The following is a 21,791-nucleotide window of genomic DNA, read 5'->3' as shown; positions in this document are numbered from 1 at the left end:
AGACAAGATATTAAATTAGAAGCGTCAGCCACTGAATCTGTTTGGTTACAGCTTCTCGAGGGCCGAGAAAAACTAATTTTGGGTGTGATTTACAGGGCCCCAAATCTTGATAGGGAGTGCAGTAAACTTCTATGGGACGAAATTCGTAAGGCATCTACATACGAAAATGTTGTGCTAATGGGAGATTTCAACTATAGACAGATTGACTGGAGCAATTTGACAGGAAATTTAGAGTCGGGTGACTTTCTTGATACGATCCAGGATTGTTTTTTAAAACAGTTTGTGACAGAGCCAACTAGGGGAAATAACCTCATTGACTTGGTTCTTGCCAGTAGGGAAACACTAATTAATAATCTTGAGGTTAATGATGAGCTTGGGGAGAGTGATCACAAATCACTCAGTTTTAACATATCATGGAATTCCCCTAATAATGGCAATCAAGTCTCCGTCCCTGACTTTCGCTTGGCTGATTTCATAGGACTGAAAAATTACTTAGGTGGGCTGAACTGGAATGACCTGACTAAGGGTCAGGTAGGTGGTGATGGTTGCCGATATGATGCTTTCCAGGGCATAGTTCTAGCTGCTCAGTCAAATTATGTTCCAAATAGGGAAATCAGATCAAACAAAAATGATCCTAAATGGATGAACAATAGATTAAAATATCTGATTGGTCAAAAGAGAGGCATATATAGGCAAATCAAAAGAGGAGAGGGGCAATTAAGAAATCGATATATTCAGTTAAAGAGAGAAATAAAAAAGGGAATTAGAAAAGCAAAAAGAGATTATGAGGTTAAAGTTGCAAGAGAATCGAAGACTAACCCAAAAGGATTCTTTCAGGTATACAGAAGTAAGATCAGGGACAAGATAGGCCCACTCAAAAGTTCCTCGGGTCAGCTCACTGACAGTGATAAGGAAATGTGTAGAATTTTTAACACATACTTCCTCTCAGTTTTTACACAGGAGGATACCAGCGATATTCCAGTAATGATAAATTATGTAGAACAGGACGATAATAAACTGTGCACTATTAGGGTCACAAGTGACATGGTCCTTAGGCAAATAGATAAATTAAAACCTAACAAATCCCCAGGCCCTGATGAACTGTATGCAAGAGTTCTAAAGGAATGTAAAGAGGAGCTTAGCACACCGTTGGCTAATCTTTTCAACATATCACTACAAACTGGCATGGTGCCAGATAAGTGGAAAATGGCAAATGTGATACCTATTTTCAAAACAGGTGACAGGTCCTTAGCTTCGAACTATAGACCAATAAGCCTAACCTCCATAGTGGGAAAATTTATGGAATCAATAATTGCCGAGGCAGTTCGTAGCCACCTTGAAAAGCATAAATTAATCAACGAATCTCAGCATGGTTTTACAAAGGGGCGTTCCTGCCTTACGAATTTATTAACTTTTTTCACTAAGGTATTTGAGGAGGTAGATCATGGTAATGAATATGATATTGTGTATATGGACTTCAGTAAGGCTTTTGACAGGGTCCCACATCAGAGACTATTGAGGAAAATTAAAGCACATGGAATAGGAGGAGAAATTTTTTCCTGGATAGAGGCATGGTTGACAAATAGGCAGCAGAGAGTTTGCATAAATGGGGAGAAATCAGAGTGGGGAAGCGTCACGAGCGGTGTTCCACAGGGGTCAGTGTTGGGCCCCCTGCTGTTCACAATCTACATAAACGACATAGATGAGGGCATAAAGAGCGACATCGGCAAGTTTGCCGATGACACCAAAATAGGCCGTCGAATTCATTCTGACGAGGACATTCGAGCACTCCAGGAAGATTTGAATAGACTGATGCAGTGGTCGGAGAAGTGGCAGATGCAGTTTAATATAGACAAATGCAAAGTTCTAAATGTTGGACAGGACAATAACCATGCCACATATAAACTAAATAATGTAGATCTTAATATTACGGATTGCGAAAAAGGTTTAGGAGTTCTGGTTAGCAGTAATCTGAAACCAAGACAACAGTGCATAAGTGTTCGCAATAAAGCTAATAGAATCCTTGGCTTCATATCAAGAAGCATAAATAATAGGAGTCCTCAGGTTGTTCTTCAACTCTATACATCCTTGGTTAGGCCTTATTTAGATTATGCTGCACAGTTTTGGTCACCGTATTACAGAATGGATATAAATTCTCTGGAAAATGTACAAAGGAGGATGACAAAGATGATCCCATGTATCAGAAACCTTCCCTATGAGGATAGACTAAGGGCCCTGAAACTGCACTCTCTAGAAAGACGTAGAATTAGGGGGGATATGATTGAGGTGTATAAGTGGAAGACAGGAATAAATAAAGGGGATGTAAATAGTGTGCTGAAAATATCTAGCCTAGACAGGACTCGCAGCAATGGTTTTAAGTTGGAAAAATTCAGATTCAGGAAGGATATAGGAAAGTACTGGTTTGGTAATAGAGTTGTGGATGAGTGGAACAAACTCCCAAGTACCGTTATAGAGGCCAGAACGTTGTGTGGCTTTAAAAATAGGTTGGATAAATACATGAGTAAATGTGGGTGGGTGTGAGTTAGACCTAATAGCTTGTGCTAACAGGTCGGTTGCCGTGTTCCTCCCTTAAGTCAATGTGACCTGACCTGTCTAGGTTGGGTGCATTGGCTTAAGCCGGTAGGAGACTTGGACCTGCCTCGCATGGGCCAGTAGGCCTTCTGCAGTGTTCCTTCGTTCTTATGTTCTTATGTTCTTAAATAACGTACAAGTGCACGTTGCACAAGCACACTGCAGAGCACCACACTTGTTTCTTGTGTTTTGCACGCCAGATTTCTGGTTAAGAATCGTGTACCTGGGACGTTAAAGCTACGAATCACCTTTGCAGTAACATCAAAATTACTTTAATACCTAAAATAGAAATTAAGGCAGAGTTTCTGTACATACACCGAGGGATATATTTGTTTGTATATGCGCTAAAAAAAATCAGTTTTCGGTGTAAATACAGTAAGATATACACATTTCTCGGTGTGTATATATCTTTGTCTTTTAAAAATATATGTTTGACGTCAGCTGTTTCGTTAACAAGGACATGCTAAGTATGGGCCAGTGGGCCTGCTGCAGTGTTCTCCCTTTGTTATAGGTGTCAGCTGCACGACACACATTCTCCACCTGTATCCAGGTGAGTTATCGTATGTGGCTGTACGTTACCACACACTGTCAGCTCATGGTGGGGCGATAATAGTACGCCTGATTATTGTAGGTGTACGCTGTTTCTGCTTCAATATACTTCATTTGGGTCCTTGACATCATCTCTAGAAAGACGTAGAATTAGGGGGGATATGATTGAGGTGTATAAATGGAAGACGGGAATAAATAAAGGGGATGTAAATAGTGTGCTGAAACTATCTAGCCTAGACAGGACTCGCAGCAATGGTTTTAAGTTGGAAAAATTCAGATTCAGGAAGGATATAGGAAGTACTGGTTTGGTAATAGAGTTGTGGATGAGTGGAACAAACTCCCGAGTACAGTTATAGAGGCCAGAACGTTGTGTAGCTTTAAAAATAGGTTGGATAAATACATGAGTGGATGTGGGTGGGTGTGAGTTGGACCTGATAGCTTGTGCTACCAGGTCGGTTGCCGTGTTCCTCCCTTAAGTCAATGTGACCTGACCTGACTAGGTTGGGTGCATTGGCTTAAGCCGGTAGGAGACTTGGACCTGCCTCGCATGGGCCAGTAGGCCTTCTGCAGTGTTCCTTCGTTCTTATGAGTGGCGCTTCTATATGTTCCTGATCTGTATAGCCCTTGTGGGGTTAGCGCTTCTTTTTGATTATAATAATAATATATCTTCCTGAAATGGTTTTAAAACACTGTCATAATGTACGGGAAAGCTTGTGCTTAACTTGTATAAATATGCTTCGGCTAGTTTTTATTTTTTTTACGTTGGTATAGCGGACGTTGAGGTGTGGGAAGATCTTTTTCTACCTGTCTTTATTTCAGCTCGTATCCGCCTTTGTCTGCCTCTACTTCTGCTTCTCTTTCCTGCTTGCTGAAACGTTGTGCGAGTGATTTAGAAACATATATAAACCTTTATTTTTTTTTCATTGTTAGTGTTTTTATTACCGATGCTACTATTGCTGTCATCGTCGCTACTCCATCTAATGATATATATCAGGAAGTAACATTAAAGTGTAATATAAATGGTATGTATAAAATGGAAGAACTGGAGTTGTAACTTGAGAAACCTGACTGAAGTGATACTTGTGTGAGCTGTGTGTACTCCCCTGATTGTACTCACCTAATTGTGGTTGCAGGGGTCGAGACTCGACTCATGGCTTCGCCTCTTCACTGAGTGGTACTAGGTCCTCTCTCTGCTCCATGAGCTTTATCATACCTCATTTTAAAGCTATGTATGGTTCCTGTTTCCACTACCTCACTTGCTAGGCTATTCCACTTCCTGACGACTCTGAAGAAATACTTCCTAACATTCCTTTGACTCATCTGGGTCTTCAGCTTCCAATTATGACCCCTTGTTTCTGTGTCCCCTCTCCGGAACATCCTGTCTCTGTCCACCTTGTCTATTCCACGCATTATTTTGTATGTCGTTATTATGTCTCCCCTAAACCTCCTGTCCTCCAGTGTCGTCAGGCCGATTTCCCTTAACCTTTCTTCATAGGACATTCCCCTTAGCTCTGGAACTAACCTTGTCGCAAACCTTTGCACTTTCTCTAATTTCTTGATGTGCTTGATAAAGTGTGGGTTCCAAACAGGTGATGCATACTCTAGTATGGGCCTGACGTACATAGTGTACAGTGTCTTGAACGATTCCTTACTAAGGTATCGTAACGCTATTCTCAGGTTTGCCAGGCGTCCATATGTGTGTGTGTGTGTGTGTGTGTGTGTGTGAGAGAGAGAGAGAGAGAGAGAGAGAGAGAGAGAGAGAGAGAGAGAGAGAGAGAGAGAGCTGTGTGTGGGGGGGTGGGTTGTAGGGGTTGTACAGAGTCTGCCACTATTCTTCATTAAGGTCATTCCACTTCCTGACCATCCTGAGACCGAAGAAATACTTTGAGACATCCCTGTGGCTCATCTGCATCTTAAACTTCCACGTTTTCCGCTTTTCCAACAATCTGTCCATTTTGTATGATATAATGTCTCCCCTGGTTCTTCTGTCCTCCATTGCCGTTAGATTAAATTCATTAGCCTCTCGTAGCTCATACCCCCATAGCTCTGGAATAAGCCTCGATGCTCTACGCTGGTGCTGCATACTACACTTAAACGTATGCCGAGTCCTGAAGTTCCTAAATCTGTTTTGGGATTCGCTAACTTAGCGTATACTGCCGAACTCGTACGGTCGATGTGCTCTTCCTGCAATAAGTTCCTTGTAATGTTTAATCCCAGATTTTTTTTTCTTTCATCAATATTTGTATCTTCTCTCCACCCAGACCGTACTTCTTCTCTCCTTTGCCGAATTGCTGGACCTTGCACTTATTCTGATTGAACTCCAGCATTTACTTGTTTGAGATTCCCCTTGATTATATCTCCGTTCTCTTCGTTTCGCGTTCTCAATAGCTTTACATTATCTATGGGCAGAGAAACACGGGATTACTTTAGATCAATCTGGCAGGTTATTTGAATAAATCAGGAAGAATAGTGGCCCTAGTATTGATTCTTGAGAAATCCCATCTTGCTACTTTCACCCCAGCTTGTTATTTTTATCTTGTGGATCAGTATCTGGTGGGAATCATTTAATGTTATCTTGGAGTCCTTGAAGATGCTGTAAACCCATCCCTGTTTCTCTTGCTTTATCTCAGTAACTGTCATGGAACTCCAGTTAGGCAAGATGTCCAGTTTCTAAATCACTGTTTACGCTGACCGTATTCCGGTGGTGGTGGTTCATTCGTCAACGAACAGGATAGAAGTGTCAACTGACACGGGTCTTGGTCGGTTGATGACCCATGACTGGTTAAGCATGGTGGTCGTCCCTGTACACAGCTTTACTTTCCACTTAGAAAACACTGCCTAATACTGTCTAGTAATGCCAAGGATATCCACACGGGTATCTACAAAACATGAATAATTTTTTAAATCGAACTCAATTTACTCTTTTTTTTTCTGCACACTTTTCAAACACAGTGAGTTCAGGATAAAGATGAACTCAGATAATTCACTTTTGTAATCAGTATTCATGTGGAGAATAAATTACGTTCCGTGGCTGGAACAATTCACAAATTATCCACACTAAGAGACAGGCAACACTAGACGATGTATCGGCCTGTCCTGGGCTAGTGCATTATTAATGAAGTTTTCTGTGGGTTTGTCTCCCAAAATTGGAATTCTAATTGGTAGCTTGTTTGTCTCCCGATCAGCGGACGGAGGATCGAGTCTCCACTACTTCCAGCGCTCAACAACAAAAGTGACTGTCCTGGATTTTCTCCTAGTATTCGTCCCTTGGAAGGTTCCTAACGAAGACAGTTCACATGGAAAACCTAACACCAACCCCCCCTTCCCCCCAAAAAACGATAAAGATAGCAAGATTTGATTATCTTATCAGTTAAGGACAAGCCTCATAAACAGTGGGCGCCATACTCCTGCAGCCTGGTCTTGGTGAGGTGTCCGGCTTCAGTTCGTTATGAGCAGGGCACTGGGTAGGAAGGTAGAGCGAGCCATGCAAGCTGACATCCTGGCCTCAGTTGGCCACAAGCTGGGCACTGGGTAGGAAGGCAGAGAGAGCTAGGCAAGCCGACAGTGTGCCAGACATTTCCTTCTCCACCAGTCTCTCCAGACCAGTTTGTAACCAGGCTCGGTGTGTTGGCATTTGATAAGAAAGTGTATGCACTAATATACAGGGAGGGTACGTGATACCTCCCTGTTGTAAGTGTTGTAATGATACAAATGTCTAAATGTTGAGTGCAATGGACAATTACACCAAGTGTTATAAAATATAATAAATACCTGCAACAAGTGTTAGTGCAGTGAACTCCTGCAACAAGTGTTACACAGTGCAATGAACACCTGCAACAAGTGTTAGTGTAATGAACACCTGCAACAAATGTTACACAGTGTAATGAACATCTGCAACAAGTATTACAGTGTAATGACCACCTGCAATAAGTGTTACACAGTGTAATGAACACCTGCAACAAGTGTTACACAATGTAATGAACACCTGCAACAAGTGTTACACAATGTAATGAACACCTGCAACAAGTGTTACACAATGTAATGAACACCTGCAACAAATGTTACACAATGTAATGAACACCTGCAACAAGTGTTACAGAGTAATGAACACCTGCAACAAGTGCACTTACTCTCCACTTAACACCCGCACCAAGTCTTGCACAAAACATGCTTGGCTCCATCTTTTTCATGGTTAATTGCAAATCACGACACGTACGCATGTTGAAGCAGGCGATGTGTTCCCAGAAGATGGTTTACAGCGTGCTGAAGCCAGATTGAACCAACGTTCAGCCATACGTGATTAGTGTCTTATGCTGTGTGAGTGAGGGTCACTCGATACCTTGTCTTTGGTATGCCTGTCAGGTGTCCTGATGTCCTCTTTTGACAAGTTTCATAAATCGCTGCCAGATTACGTTAAAACAGTTTTTATTTTTTTTGTAAATGTTTGAAGTACGTCTCTGCTTTTATGTTCTTAATTAGTTTCTTAATGAATTATTGCAAGGAAATCCGATAAGAAATATTTATGATTAACAAAATTCACGACGTTTTGTTAATTAAAAACATGTGAAGCCCTAGAAAAACCGTACAGATTTGGACAGTTTGTCCACATATTGATGAATTTCTATAGTTCATATACTGCTGCATATCTATAGTTTCATATAGTGATGTATATCTATGAGGGGTTGAGTATTAGTGTTGTAGCGCCGAGGAGCTGTGGCTTTGGCTCTGAGTTTTAGGTGTATCTTTTGTACCTGAGTGTATCAGAAGTTGTGTAAATGTTGTGTGTAAATAATACATAATGTGTGTGAGTGTAGTAAGTGGAACTTATTGTGTATAAGTGTTGTGTATCAGTGAGAAGTGTTTGTGACTGTGCTCATTGTTTGCTTAGAAATTTCACAGCATGTATTTTTTTCAGAAATAAAAGTAACAGAATATGGTGACTTTGTGGATATTTATAACTTGTAAAGACACTGAAAATATACGAGACCAAAACATGTAAATTGTCAGTGCACGTAAACTTGAACCAATGTCAAAACGGATACAAAATATCCAAGATTACGCGAGGGGCAAGAGAATGTCGATGTGAGAATGGACACTGATGCCAAGGAGTCTCAAACTAAGCGAACTCACAGGAATTACAACCATGGAGTGTTCGGCTGCTGTCGTGGATCCTTTTCTGCCTCAGAGTTCTGTTTTTACGGAGAAAATGGAATTTCAGTGCCGTTCAGAGAAGACTAAAGACTTTTGTCCCTTGAATGATGGCAAAAGTTTTAGAGAAACTATCAGGCCGGCAAGAAGGGTGTCGTCTAGCAGGGACAAGTATATGAACAGCAGGAGACTGGATGTAGAGAAACGCGCCTTGAAGGCAGTGTCTAAGCTCATGATGTTTAAGAACCAGACCTGGCTAAGTATGGAAGATCTCACGGTGGGAGAACAGCAGAACATATCCAGGAATCCCGCGCTAGGCTCTACTTATTCTCACGGGGATCACCTGCCTTTCTGCAATCTGCTAGGACGCTCGAGGGTTCCCAAGTGCCCGTGGTCGGGGACTATACCCGACGAAGCGCCCGCTACCATCTCTCGGGGCTGTTCGCTCGAAGCTCTCAACTTATCCCCGATGCAAGCTACCGAATCCCCAGTGTCAGATTCCCTGGAAAACTTGTCTACAACGTCAAACATCAGCCGAGCCAGGAGTCGCAAGTGTACTCTATCCTTGTCAAGTTCAACTTCGTCAGAAACTTTAACAGCAACTCCCAACGCAACTTTAAGTCCTGGAGTGTCGCTAGAGACCCTAACAGTGTCTACAGTATCGAGTTCTTCAGATCTGCACTCCATCAACACATCTCCGTCATTCACACTGTGTCGCGGGGATTCTGTCGATAGTCTATTCATGCCGCCATCTTCAGCTTCTCTTTCTGCAGAGGAGAGTTTGGAAATCCTAGACTCGCCTGCTATCTCAAATCAGAGTCCTTTCAGGCGTCAGTTGTTCACCTCACTAATAACCCGACAGTCAGCTCTTGTAGCTCGGGTTAGTCAACAGTCGTGTCAGCTCTTAAAGACAATGAAAGTCATATCCTCCTTGAAGTCTTCGGATCCCGAGGCTGAACATCAAGCTTCTTCGTCGCCCGGCCGCGGCAACGTAGAATCAGTTCCTTGTGTGCGACTCACACCATCTTCAAGTACCGGAACAATTGAGGAAACCTATGAAGAGTACACGAAGCCTCTGGTGAAGCCTGTGCATGAGGACATGAAAGGTGTGGCCCCAGGGAATGAAGAGACTATCCCGTTTGCGAGACTGAGCCAGCGGCTCATGTCTGTTTGTGACTCCGGGGTTGGTTGGGACACCGACGATGAACTGGGGTCAATCTCCAGGGGGTCCTCCTTCACCTTCGCTGAAGACAGCGATGGTGTCATCGACGAAGACCAAGGTAAGTTGTTTTTTTCCCGTCTCAGAAACTTATGCAACTTCCTCATTGTTACACTGTTTTTTAGGGGTTAGGGTCAGTTATGCATTCACTTGTGTATTGCAGACAGTTGTCAGAAAATATCTTAACTATTCTGTTGACTCGGCTTTAAACATTGCAAGATAAATTTATACAACTTCATTACTCCTCATATAAAATTTCCTCTTTGAGGAATCTCTACCACTTAATGAAACATCCAGCATGCAGAACAACAACCCTCTTCACACACTCGTGTGACCAACCTGCACTGCCTCACTCTGTGTTAAAATGTGACGAGACTTCAACCTATAGTGATTATAAAGGGTAATGATCACTTGCCAGTGATGAAAGGAAACCCATGAGTAGGCTATTTTCTAGTTTTATTTTGTTTGATATTATACATCTCCGTGATGCTAAAATATCTTTGAAATATTAACAACCTTATTTTTCACAGCTCCTAAGCTTGTCAAGTATCGTTCACATGAAAGTAAATATTAAAATGATTGTAATAATTCTTCTGATAACACTGACAAAAAATGTACGTGCAAAATCAGACGTATGTGAGTGAATGTCCGTAAGCAGTGTTCAGAAGGAAGGTGACTCCCTTTTTGAACACTGTGCACTGTGTACGGACATGTACACTGTACAAGTCCAGGACGAATATAATTATCTGAAGTTTTCTGTCCAGTGTAAACAGTGGACTCTGTATTATTTATATACATTTGATAAGTGTTGAGTCTCTTGCAAAGGTAATCGTTATACAAGAAAGATAAAATTATATCAGATACGGCCGTACCCAGCGATTACGTGTTATCCTTCCATGCCTCTTTGTATTGCTACTTGTTACCCTCCTTCATATTCATTATTATTATTATTATTATTATTATTATTATTATTATTATTATTATTACATATGTATTAAGGATAAATGTATGAAGCGTTAAGTAACTTTATTACGGAAACGTTTCGCCAAGCAGGTTTTTCTTATAAATCCAAGTGGGCGAAACGTTTCCATAATAAAGTTACCTATCGCTGCATACATGTATTTTTATACGTATGCCGGTACTATGTATCTTGTTTGCAACACCGCGTCCAGGACGAATAAGACACATGTGCAGCACTTGGATATCTTTATTGCAGTACAGATACCCAAGTGTTGTATATGTGTCTTAATTCATCCACTTGTATCGGTATGGCATACCATCATTAATGTGATACTGTGTTCATGGAGGCACGCTAAACCCACGAGGGTCATGCAGCGTCTGGGGAGAGGGGGAAAGACTGGAGAGTAAATAGATTTGGACTAGGGAAGGTGAGGGATCGCTTTTATTCAGCGAGTTCAGAGTTCTTCACCAGCATCAAGGTACTCACTTAAAGTTCCCTAGTTGAAGGCACCAGTTTGGAGTGTCCTTGTTGAAGGCACCAGCTTGGAGTGTCCTTGTTGAAGTCACCAGCTTGGAGTGTCCTTGTTGAAGGCACCAGCATGGAGTTCCCTCGTTGAAGGCACCAGCATGGAGTTCCCTCGTTGAAGGCACCAGCATGGAGTTCCCTCGTTGAAGGCACCAGCATGGAGTTCCCTCGTTGAAGGCACAAGCTTGGAGTGTCCTTGTTGAAGGCACCAGCTTGGAGTGTCCTTGTTGAAGGCACCAGCTTGGAGTGTCCTTGTTGAAGGCACCAGCATGGAGTTCCCTCGTTGAAGGCACAAGCTTGGAGTGTCCTTGTTGAAGGCACCAGCATGGAGTTCCCTCGTTGAAGGCACAAGCTTGGAGTGTCCTTGTTGAAGGCACCAGCATGGAGTTCCCTCGTTGAAGGCACAAGCTTGGAGTGTCCTTGTTGAAGGCACCAGCATGGAGGGCTCTTGTTCATCACCATGCCTGCAGTTGGTGGTACGTGCATTTAATCACTCTAAAGTTAGGTTAATTTAGTTCAGCATACTTGATAGATAAAATTCTTCAAATGTCTATTAACTCAATTCGTATTTATTTAATTCTGTTGATATAAGAGGCAGGAACTCACATGTAGATGAAACAGGAAAATTTTGTGATTCAGTAAACATTCTTTGCTTGTTCCTTTCTGCATGTGGGTGCTTAACTCTCCTTGACAAGTGTTCGTTAATTACACTTCTTTTGGAATATGTGTGTATATACTGGGATACATTTGTTTAAAAAACGAAGAACAATTTTCTTTAATTCTCACAATAGCCCAAAAGCGTCCCTGAGATCATGTATCAGAAATGTATGTACTTTCAAGGTTGACTCTCTCTTATATTTCTGTGTGAAACGCTTGGTCAGTAACTCCTAAGGGATTAATATCAAGGCCGCTGGTCTTGATTTGTGCTTGCTGGAGTCAAGGCTCGGTTCTGCTCTTCTCTCGTCCTAGAAAAGGCCGGTTCTGTTATTTCCTGGACTCCTGGAACCCCTCAGAGAGTGTGTGTGTGTGTGTGTGTGTGTGTGTATGTGTGTGTGTGTGTGTGTGTGTGTGTGTGTGTGTATGTGTGTGTGTGTGTGTGTATGTGTGTGTATGTGTGTGTATGTGTGTGTGTGTGTGTGTATGTGTGTGTATGTGTGTGTATGTGTGTGTGTGTGTGTGTATGTGTGTGTATGTGTGTGTATGTGTGTGTGTGTATGTGTGTGTGTTCACCATCATATTAGCCATGATGCTCTATGTTTTAAACAACATAGGCTCATGACTGATGAAAAATTATAGAAAGTATATTGGGGCAAAATTAGTAGCAACAACGATGATAATTTCAACAAAATAAATTTGAATAATGATAATTGATAGCAGTGATAATTGTGAAGATGATAATGATAAGGTAGTTAGCTGGTGTAAATAATTGTCCCGTGATGGAACTACTACAGTGTACAAGGTGTTCCCTTGATCTACCAGCTGAGTCCTGGCTTCATCCTTGAAGAAGGAGAAGTAGAAAAATAAAAACTAATAAAAATAATGGATATTAATTTCAGAGGATAAATATAGAAAACGAAAGAGCGTAACTTATGTCCCTCGTGGTCCTTAGGTTCTCCCTTCATGGCTACTTCTCCAAACAACCATCACTAAGTACCTATTAACCGCTAGTTGAACAGAGGCTGTAGATGCGAAAGACTTGCTAATAAGTCTCGCCTCGCCTGGGGATTGAATTCGAGTCATTTTGGTTGTGATGCAAAATATTCTGCCTACTGAGCAAGCTAGCCAGGCGCTATGCCCGAGAGGTCGCAGTTACACAGCAAAACAAGAAGAGAAGGGAACTCGGATTAGCATACCAGCTTTCCCTTCCTCCCACCAGTGAGGAAGGGGAGGGGGGGGAGGCGGCTACTAACATATCCCACCCGCTACCTGCATGAAGTTCAATATTGACTCAATACTGGGCCACGCACATTTATCTATGTGATTACTTACATTTTTATTGTTTTGTCCCTGGGAGACATCATTGTTACACAAATAACCCGCACATAGGAGAGAGGAGCTTACGACGACGTTTCGGTCTGACTTGGACCATTTACAAAGTCACACTGATTATTTGTGTATTATCCCAGTCATGGTATTGTGCCTTTTTGTTATTTATTTTTAGACATCATTGTTGCTTGTGCTCGCGACTCTCCACTTGTGCCGTGCACATGCTCTCTCAGGTCAGCACCCACGCAGAGAGTCGACGGCAGGATACGTACAAGTATCCTGAAGTCGTTGAGATGAGATGTGGAGTTATTCTAACTGTGTTGGTCCACTGATGCTGAGGCTCCTCCCTACACATTGCCTTTGTGGGGCACATTTGTTGTTTGTCACGGAAATATGTATCTTGGAAGATAGTTTCTCTCACGGGAAAATGCTCACTGACCCCTTCGAGTTCAGAACTTTTCCATGAATATATAATGAAGAACACGAGTGAGGCTATATTAAGCACAGCAGCATGGCAGGTAATATTCAACTATCACAAGCCATAAAAATGGGACAAGAAGCCACACTAAAGTATTACACGGTTGGCTTAGTCATGGCTTTAGTATGCTGGGTGTTTCTCATCTCAACGAGTCAGTAACCAATTGTGTAAATCCCTGTGTGCACCCACCGACTGATGTTTGCTGGAGTCGAGTGTTAGCTCCCTGCCTCGTAAGCTGGTTTGTGGTCCCTTGCACTCCATGCCTGCTCCTGAAACTTTGTATGGAGTTTGCCTCAGCCACAACCAGTTTACTCTTACTATCTCACCTCCTGGTCCCGCGTTTTAAGTGAGCGTCCGCATCGTTGACCGATACATAGGACTGCATGGAGATTTGACATCATATCATGCGAGGTGTTATTCCCGTGCGTGTGGGTCAGTAAGCTCAACAGGTGGTTAAGGCTCGATCTTTCGTCCACTAAGCGCGAGACATACGTTCTACCTAGTTTTACTCGCCTATTCAGATAGATGCATGATGGTCGTAGTGTCAACTTTGGTGTCGCATCAGCGCGGTTACGGACGCCTTTGACACACGATTGCAAATGCACACAAGAATCCTCGCTAACACAGTACGAGTTATTCCTTACAGGATATAAATCACAATACCGTTCTGAAACAGTTGACAAATATGTTAAGTATTGATGTTGGTAATTTTACCAACATCAATACAATTGACAAATAACCTACATTTTGGGGAGGAAATTATCAACTCCCCATTGATAGCAGTCCAAGGTGACTAAATTTTCTCCATTGTGGGTTATTTGTGATATACTCCTTAGGATATCTATAGGATGTTTATTTATTTTCTCAATTAGCTTTTCTCATCATAATTACATTGACTTGAGTATTGGACTAACATGCTGTATGCCATACACTGATTTAGCGTTTTTTTTTAATATAATTTGCAATATTTCCTGGCGTACTTGAATTAAAGGCAGGATATATACACAGCTTCAAAAAACAGGTCCCCTGAAGGGAGGTTCCTTGACGCTGGTTAGGGGCTCTTGATTTAGGGAATTGGATCTGTGCTCCAGTTCCCAGAATTGAGCCTGAATATCTTCCATCCTACCCCCACATGCGTTGTATAACCCTACAGGTTTAGCGCTCTCCCATTATTATAATAATTAAAAAATAGGTATGACAGGGCTCAGGAAGCCAAGAGTGTGTGAACTCCAATAGATGTCACTTTGAGGGGCTTTGCCAGGAGCTAATACTCGAGCCTATGTAGCCATAAATAGGTGAGAAGGTTCACAGTGTGAAGGTACGAAATGTGAAGTTGGTCATTGTCAGTACCCAGGTTAAGTGGCTCACCTACATTATGTAAAACATTTACCACCACCACGGGACTGGTTGGCCTTGCATTAGAAACAAGGACTGTCATATTGTGTACGTGCTATCTATGTTCTGTACATACTTTCCGTGTTCAGTGCCTGCTGTCTGTGTTTTGTACATTCTCCCGATGTTCAGTGCGTCTTCTCCGTGGTCTTTACGTACTTTTCGTCTTATATGGCTGCTTCTGGTGTTCTGTAGTCATCTGATCGTCCAAGGTGAGTGTTGATAGGAGAGGAAGTTCTTTTGTTATTCTGACATCGTAGTATCACATTGCCTTCATTGAAGCTTAAGTATCAGTCTCGGTGCCTCGACGGTCTGCTGACTCTAGCATTCTGACACCGTATCATCACGTTACCATCAGTGAAGCTTCAGTGTCAGCCATGTTACCTTGAAAGATCAGCTGATCATAAAGTTATTCACCATTGACCTGAATTTGTAATTCCCAGGAAAACAACTTAGTCTACATTGGAGTATTTGTTCTAAAAACGCTGTCTCGTGCATTTCTTCCTAATTTTTTTACGAGTTTCTAAAAAAACTGCGTTTTTCCCTGATTTCAATCAGTTTTTCTTAATTTTTATGAGTTTTTTCTCTTTTTTTTTTAAGGAGGTTTTACCTAATATCCATGAGTTTCTTCCTAATATTTTTTTTACCCAGTTTTCGTGTTTCTCCCTAATTGTTTACGATTTCTTTACCTGATCTCCCTGAATTTCACCCTAATTATTATTGAGTTTATTAGAAGGTGAATGAAGTACCAGAAGATGATGCGAGGTAAGGAATGAATTGAAAGAATTAAAGAAGGGGGAGGATATAGGTCAGGGGAGCTTTCTCTCTCTAAAAAATATCTTAATTGTTGTGTTATGACAGGAGAGGTACCGACGCCTCTTCAGTGTTATGCTGCGTCTTAATAATTATAATGTAAATAATGTTCTATCAGGTATATACTTCTCGGTCACACTCACCAACATTATCATTATCTTCATGATTATCATTATTCTGTGAATGCTGTCACTGTCAGCACATGCAACTCACAATTGCTTTATCAATGTTGCTTCACTATACTAGTGGGTCATTACTATATTGTTGCTTCATTATACTAGTGGATCATTACTATCTTGTTGCTTCACTATACTAGTGGATCGTTACTATCTTGTTGCTTCACTATACTAGTGGATCGTTACTATCTTGTTGCTTCACTATACTAGTGGATCATTACTATCTTGTTGCTTCACTATACTAGTGGATCATTACTATCTTGTTGCTTCACTATACTAGTGGATCATTACTATCTTGTTGCTTCACTATACTAGTGGATCATTACTATCTTGTTGCTTCACTATACTAGTGGATCGTTACTATCTTGTTGCTTCACTATACTAGTGGATCGTTACTATCTTGTTGCTTCACTATACTAGTGGATCATTACTATCTTGTTGCTTCATTATACTAGTGGATCGTTACTATCTTGTTGCTTCACTATACTAGTGGATCGTTACTATCTTGTTGCTTCACTATACTAGTGGATCATTACTATCTTGTTGCTTCACTATACTAGTGGATCATTACTATCTTGTTGCTTCACTATACTAGTGGATCGTTACTATCTTGTTGCTTCACTATACTAGTGGATCGTTACTATCTTGTTGCTTCACTATACTAGTGGATCATTACTATCTTGTTGCTTCACTATACTAGTGGATCATTACTATCTTGTTGCTTCACTATACTAGTGGATCGTTACTATCTTGTTGCTTCACTATACTAGTGGATCGTTACTATCTTGTTGCTTCACTATACTAGTGGATCATTACTATCTTGTTGCTTCACTATACTAGTGGATCATTACACTCTTGTTGCTTCACTATACTAGTGGATCATTACTATCTTGTTGCTTCACTATACTAGTGGATCGTTACTATCTTGTTGCTTCACTATACTAGTGGATCGTTACTATCTTGTTGCTTCACTATACTAGTGGATCATTACTATCTTGTTGCTTCACTATACTAGTGGATCATTACTATCTTGTTGCTTCACTATACTAGTGGATCGTTACTATCTTGTTGCTTCACTATACTAGTGGATCGTTACTATCTTGTTGCTTCACTATACTAGTGGATCATTACTATCTTGTTGCTTCATTATACTAGTGGATCATTACTATCTTGTTGCTTCACTATACTAGTGGATCGTTACTATCTTGTTGCTTCACTATACTAGTGGGTCATTACTATATTGTTGCTTCATTATACTAGTGGATCATTACTATCTTGTTGCTTCACTATACTAGTGGATCGTTACTATCTTGTTGCTTCACTATACTAGTTTATCATTACTATCTTGTTGCTTCACTATACTAGTGGATCATTACTATCTTGTTGCTTCACCATACTAGTGGGTCATTACTATCTTGTTGCTTCATTATACTAGTGGATCATTACTATCTTGTTGCTTCACTATACTACTGGATCGTTACTATCTTGTTGCTTCACCATACTAGTGGTTCATTACTATCTTGTTGCTTCATTATACTAGTGGATCATTACTATCTTGTTGCTTCACTATACTAGTGGATCGTTACTATCTTGTTGCTTCATTATACTAGTGGATCATTATCATCTTGTTGCTTCACTATACTAGTGGATCATTACTATCTTGTTGCTTCACTATACTAGTGGATCGTTACTATATTGTTGCTTCACCATACTAGTGGTTCATTACTATCTTGTTGCTTCACTATACTAGTGGGTCATTACTATCTTGTTGCTTCACCATACTAGTGGGTCATTACTATCTTGTTGCTTCACCATACTAGTGGGTCATTACTATCTTGTTGCTTCACTATACTAGTGGGTCATTACTATCTTGTTGCTTCACCATACTAGTGGATCATTACTATCTTGTTGCTTCACTATACTAGTGGGTCATTACTATCTTGTTGCTTCACTATACTAGTGGATCATTACTATCTTGTTGCTTCACTATACTAGTGGATCATTACTATCTTGTTGCTTCACTATACTAGTGGATCATTACTATCTTGTTGCTTCACTATACTAGTGGATCGTTACTATCTTGTTGCTTCACTATACTAGTGGATCGTTACTATCTTGTTGCTTCACTATACTAGTGGGTCATTACTATCTTGTTGCTTCACTATACTAGTGGGTCATTATTATCTTGTTGCTTCACTATACTAGTGGATCATTACTATCTTGTTGCTTCACTATACTAGTGGATCATTACTATCTTGTTGCTTCACTATACTAGTGGATCATTACTATCTTGTTGCTTCACTATACTAGTGGATCATTACTATCTTGTTGCTTCACTATACTAGTGGATCATTACTATCTTACTTGGTGTGTGTGGGGTCGAGGTTAGTGTTAAATTTACTGTGTACTTCCCATAGTGTATATACACTGTTAGGCGTCCATGTATATATGCAGAGACACTTGTGTCGTAGTGTATATACACCGAAAGACATAATTCATTGTATTTAAACAAATTTGTTTCTCTGTTTAAATATACATGTATCTATATATACAGAGACTTGTATTAGTGTATATACACTGAGAACTTATTTCATTCCCTATTTTAGAGATTAAGGAATTTTGGTGGCAGTTTACAAGTGATTTGCAGCTTTAACGACACACAGTCGATAGACTTTAAACCTAAGGAAAAAAAAAAACTAGTGGAGGAGGTGGAGGTCAAGGAAGAGGAGTGGGAGGAGGGCGTCTTAAGATGCTGGAGGTCGTCTTACCTACAGGGGTGTAAAGTCTATTAGGCAGTGACCTCTGACCCGCAGGAAGCATGGACATGTTAGTAACATTGTGGTGTGTGTTGTGAGTGACCTGGCGACCTCCTCCATGTAATGACCTGTAACCTGTCGGTTATGCCTAGGGACGCGTTACCTTCAGGTAACTTGTTGATGATTATGTTGATCAAAGATCTGTCTATCATAGGCTAATCGGCCTGCTGTAGTGCTTAATTCTTGGCTCGGCTCGGTCATAGATCTGCATACTGTATTGACCTGATGGGGGTAGTAGTAGTTACTAGTTATCAAAGGCACTTGTCGACAGACATTTGGTCTGAAATAAAAAAAAATAGGTGTGATGTGGCTGTGTGTACTCATATATTTATGGTTACAGAGGTCGAATCATAGCTCCTAGCCCCACCTCTTCGCTGGTCGCTACTAGGTCCACTCTCCCTTCTCCATGAGCTTTATGGTACCTCTTCTTAAAGAAATGTATGGATCGTGCCTCTACTACATCACCTTAGAGATTGTTCCACTTCCTGACAACTCTATGGCTGAAGAAATATTTCATAACATCCCTGTGCCTCATCTGAGTTTTCAATTTCCGGTTGTGATCTCTTGTTGCTGTGTCCCATCTCTGAAACATCCTGTTCCTATCCACCTTGTCAGTTCCTTTCGGTATTTTGTATGTCGTTATCATATCACCTTCTGTCCTCCAGTGTGTGTGTGTGTGTGTGTGTGTGTGTTTGCGCGCGCAAACACACCTGTTCGTCTTCCCCCTCGTTTAGCTAAACAATTTATAATGTCTTTTTTGACCTTTCTAATAGGTTTAACTCTGGCTGTATCCTTGACTCCCAGAATGTTCACGTATTTACCATTTATCGCTGGCAGGTGTCGAGTCGTAGATCTACCCCCCCCCCCGCCATTACAATTCCAGTAAACGGGTTTCAGTGTTTCTCCAGGTAACCGTAATTAATTACGAGACTTTTTTAAGTTATTACCCAGAAATCTTAAAACTCTACCTGGGTCATGTAAACAAGTTTGAGAGGAAGAGAATGAAGTTGTAGAGAAAGCTTGTGAGGAACAATGAAAGTTAGAGTTCCGTGGCTGGAAGAATTCACAGTGTTAAACCACAGATTGGTTTGTGTCTGTCCTGTAGAAGTGTCAGGTCACTTTTTTTTTTTTTTTGATGATGGTCCAGGATGACCCGAAAGGTTGACTCAGAATTTATCTCCAAACTGTGTGTGTGTGTGTGTGTGTGTGTGTGTGTGTGTGTGTGTGTGTGTGTGTGTGTATGTATTACTATAAAGTTAGGGTGAGGATAGGACAGAGACAGGCTTCAGGGAGCCCTGGATAGGCTCCATGGAGCCTAGGACAGGCTCCAGGGAGACTAGAGAGTTTCCAGAGAGCCCTGGAGAGGCTCTAGGAACCCTGGACAGGCTCAAGGGAGCCCTATACACGCTGCAAGTTCGTGTGGGCTTGGTTTACATCACATTAAACAGCTTTCACAGACTTAAAGAAAGACTTTTCCGCCCTCCCTTCACCACCTGAAAAAGTGTGCAGAAACTCGAAAAGGTTCAAAGTTTGAAACCAAACTGGTCCCCTAGACGAGAACATAACACTGAAGAAACTGAACCGGCCGAACTAAGACGACAGGAGGAGTAGAGGAGAAATGGTCACGATGTACGAAATGCTAAAAGGATTAGACAGGATAGATATGGAAAGACTGAACTGCAAGGCTCTCAAGGATAAGAATGGAGGCATACCCAGTATCGAGAGTAGGCACGATGAAGTTCAGTAAACCAGAAACCAGTAACACCGGTCAACGTAGTTTAGAAGGCGGGCTTAGGAGCTGAGGCTCAACTCCCACAAGCACAAATAAGGTGGTGCGAATCAGCGAGTACACACACACACACACACACACACACACACACACACACACACACACACACACACACACACACACACACACACACACACACACACACACACACGATATGCTACTTTCCTCTTCACCTTGTACAGGTGACATGTTTACTGACGTCAGTCACACCTAGGTAAGCGCACCACATAAGTCACACTAGCTCCAAGTTGCACTTACTCTGGTCTGTGTTATTTAAGTAGAGATTTTCAGTATCATGTCTTCTTAGTAACGTCTTCACCTCTGACTCTCCTCATTACATGTAACAGTCCTATCTCGCTTAACCTTAACTTTCCATACCAAGCGATGTGCATCCCTCAGTGGAGTTATATACGCAGGTATGCACCTCTCAGTGTATATACGCAGGTATACGCCTCTCAGTGTATATACGCAGGTATACGCCTCTCAGTGTATATACGCAGGTATACGCCTCTCAGTGTATATACGCATGTATATGCCTCTCAGTGTATATACGTAGGTATTCACCTCTCAGTATATATATACGTAAGTATGTACAATTCGAGTTATGCGTGTTTTAGTATACGTCAGTTTTATAGGCTAAGAGCTGTTATCCTACCTCAGTTTATGTCAAAGCTCAACCCTGTCTTAAGGTATACCACCACCCCTGGCATGAGACCCACAGTAGTCGACGAACACCCAGGTATCAATTTACTGCTAGGTGAACGGGATAGCAGGAGTAAATAAAAGAAGCCTAACGTTTACACCCGAGCCGGGATCGATCCCTCTGACCCTCAGTATGTAAGCTGAGTGCTCTACCAACCGAGCCACGGGACACCTCGGTGAATATGCCCTGTTGGTCTTTTCTTTTTATCTTCCAAGTATCTCTCTTGCTTCTGAATCTTTTGAATACTAACTCTTCCTCCCACCCTCCTCCTTTCCCGTCCTAGCTCCCTCCCTGGCAGTTTCCTGCCTGCCGTCTCAGTGCTGCCTGCAGCCGGAGGCTACCTGTCACAGCCTTACCTGCACGTAAACACTTTGTCTCAACCCTCTCACCTAACCATGACTGCGGCTGCACCACAGCCCACATTCCACCTGCACTGGTTAATTTCGATACCTTAACCCGAGTAAAAAATAAACTGGAAGCTACCTGCTTTGTGTCAGTATTTTTTTCTCTCCCATTCCTGTCGTAGAAAAAAAAAACGATACTAAAAGTCGTTTGCACGTAATCGAATGCTGGCGCGGGTTCTACATATTAGGAGGTTGTCAATACAGAGATAAAATATAATTTTTGAGAGTCATGCCTTCAAC

General features: G+C 41.5%; 1 protein-coding gene across 18 annotated transcripts in view; it reads left to right on the top strand.

The window, feature by feature from the left end:
- The window catches only part of LOC128689689 (trafficking kinesin-binding protein milt-like), a 406,769-nt gene that overhangs the window by 300,257 nt on the left and 84,721 nt on the right, over positions 1-21,791 (top strand). For 2 of the 18 annotated variants that reach the window (XM_070087582.1, XM_070087571.1), the window contains exons 1-2: positions 6,613-6,750; positions 8,057-9,569. The exons of 12 other annotated variants lie outside the window; for them this stretch is intronic. In XM_070087582.1, coding sequence (XP_069943683.1) covers positions 8,240-9,569 — 1,330 coding nt within the window. In that variant the 5' untranslated portion in view covers positions 6,613-6,750; positions 8,057-8,239. Of the gene's footprint in view, positions 1-6,581; positions 6,751-8,056; positions 9,570-21,791 lie in introns of those variants that run through there. 4 more of the 18 variants (XM_070087574.1, XM_070087572.1, XM_070087573.1 and 1 more) reach the window with 4 other exon arrangements.

Source organism: Cherax quadricarinatus, chromosome 22 (assembly GCF_038502225.1).
Source record: "Cherax quadricarinatus isolate ZL_2023a chromosome 22, ASM3850222v1, whole genome shotgun sequence".
Classification (NCBI taxonomy): Eukaryota; Metazoa; Arthropoda; class Malacostraca; order Decapoda; family Parastacidae; genus Cherax; species Cherax quadricarinatus.
This window is presented reverse-complemented; position numbering and strand designations above follow the sequence as displayed.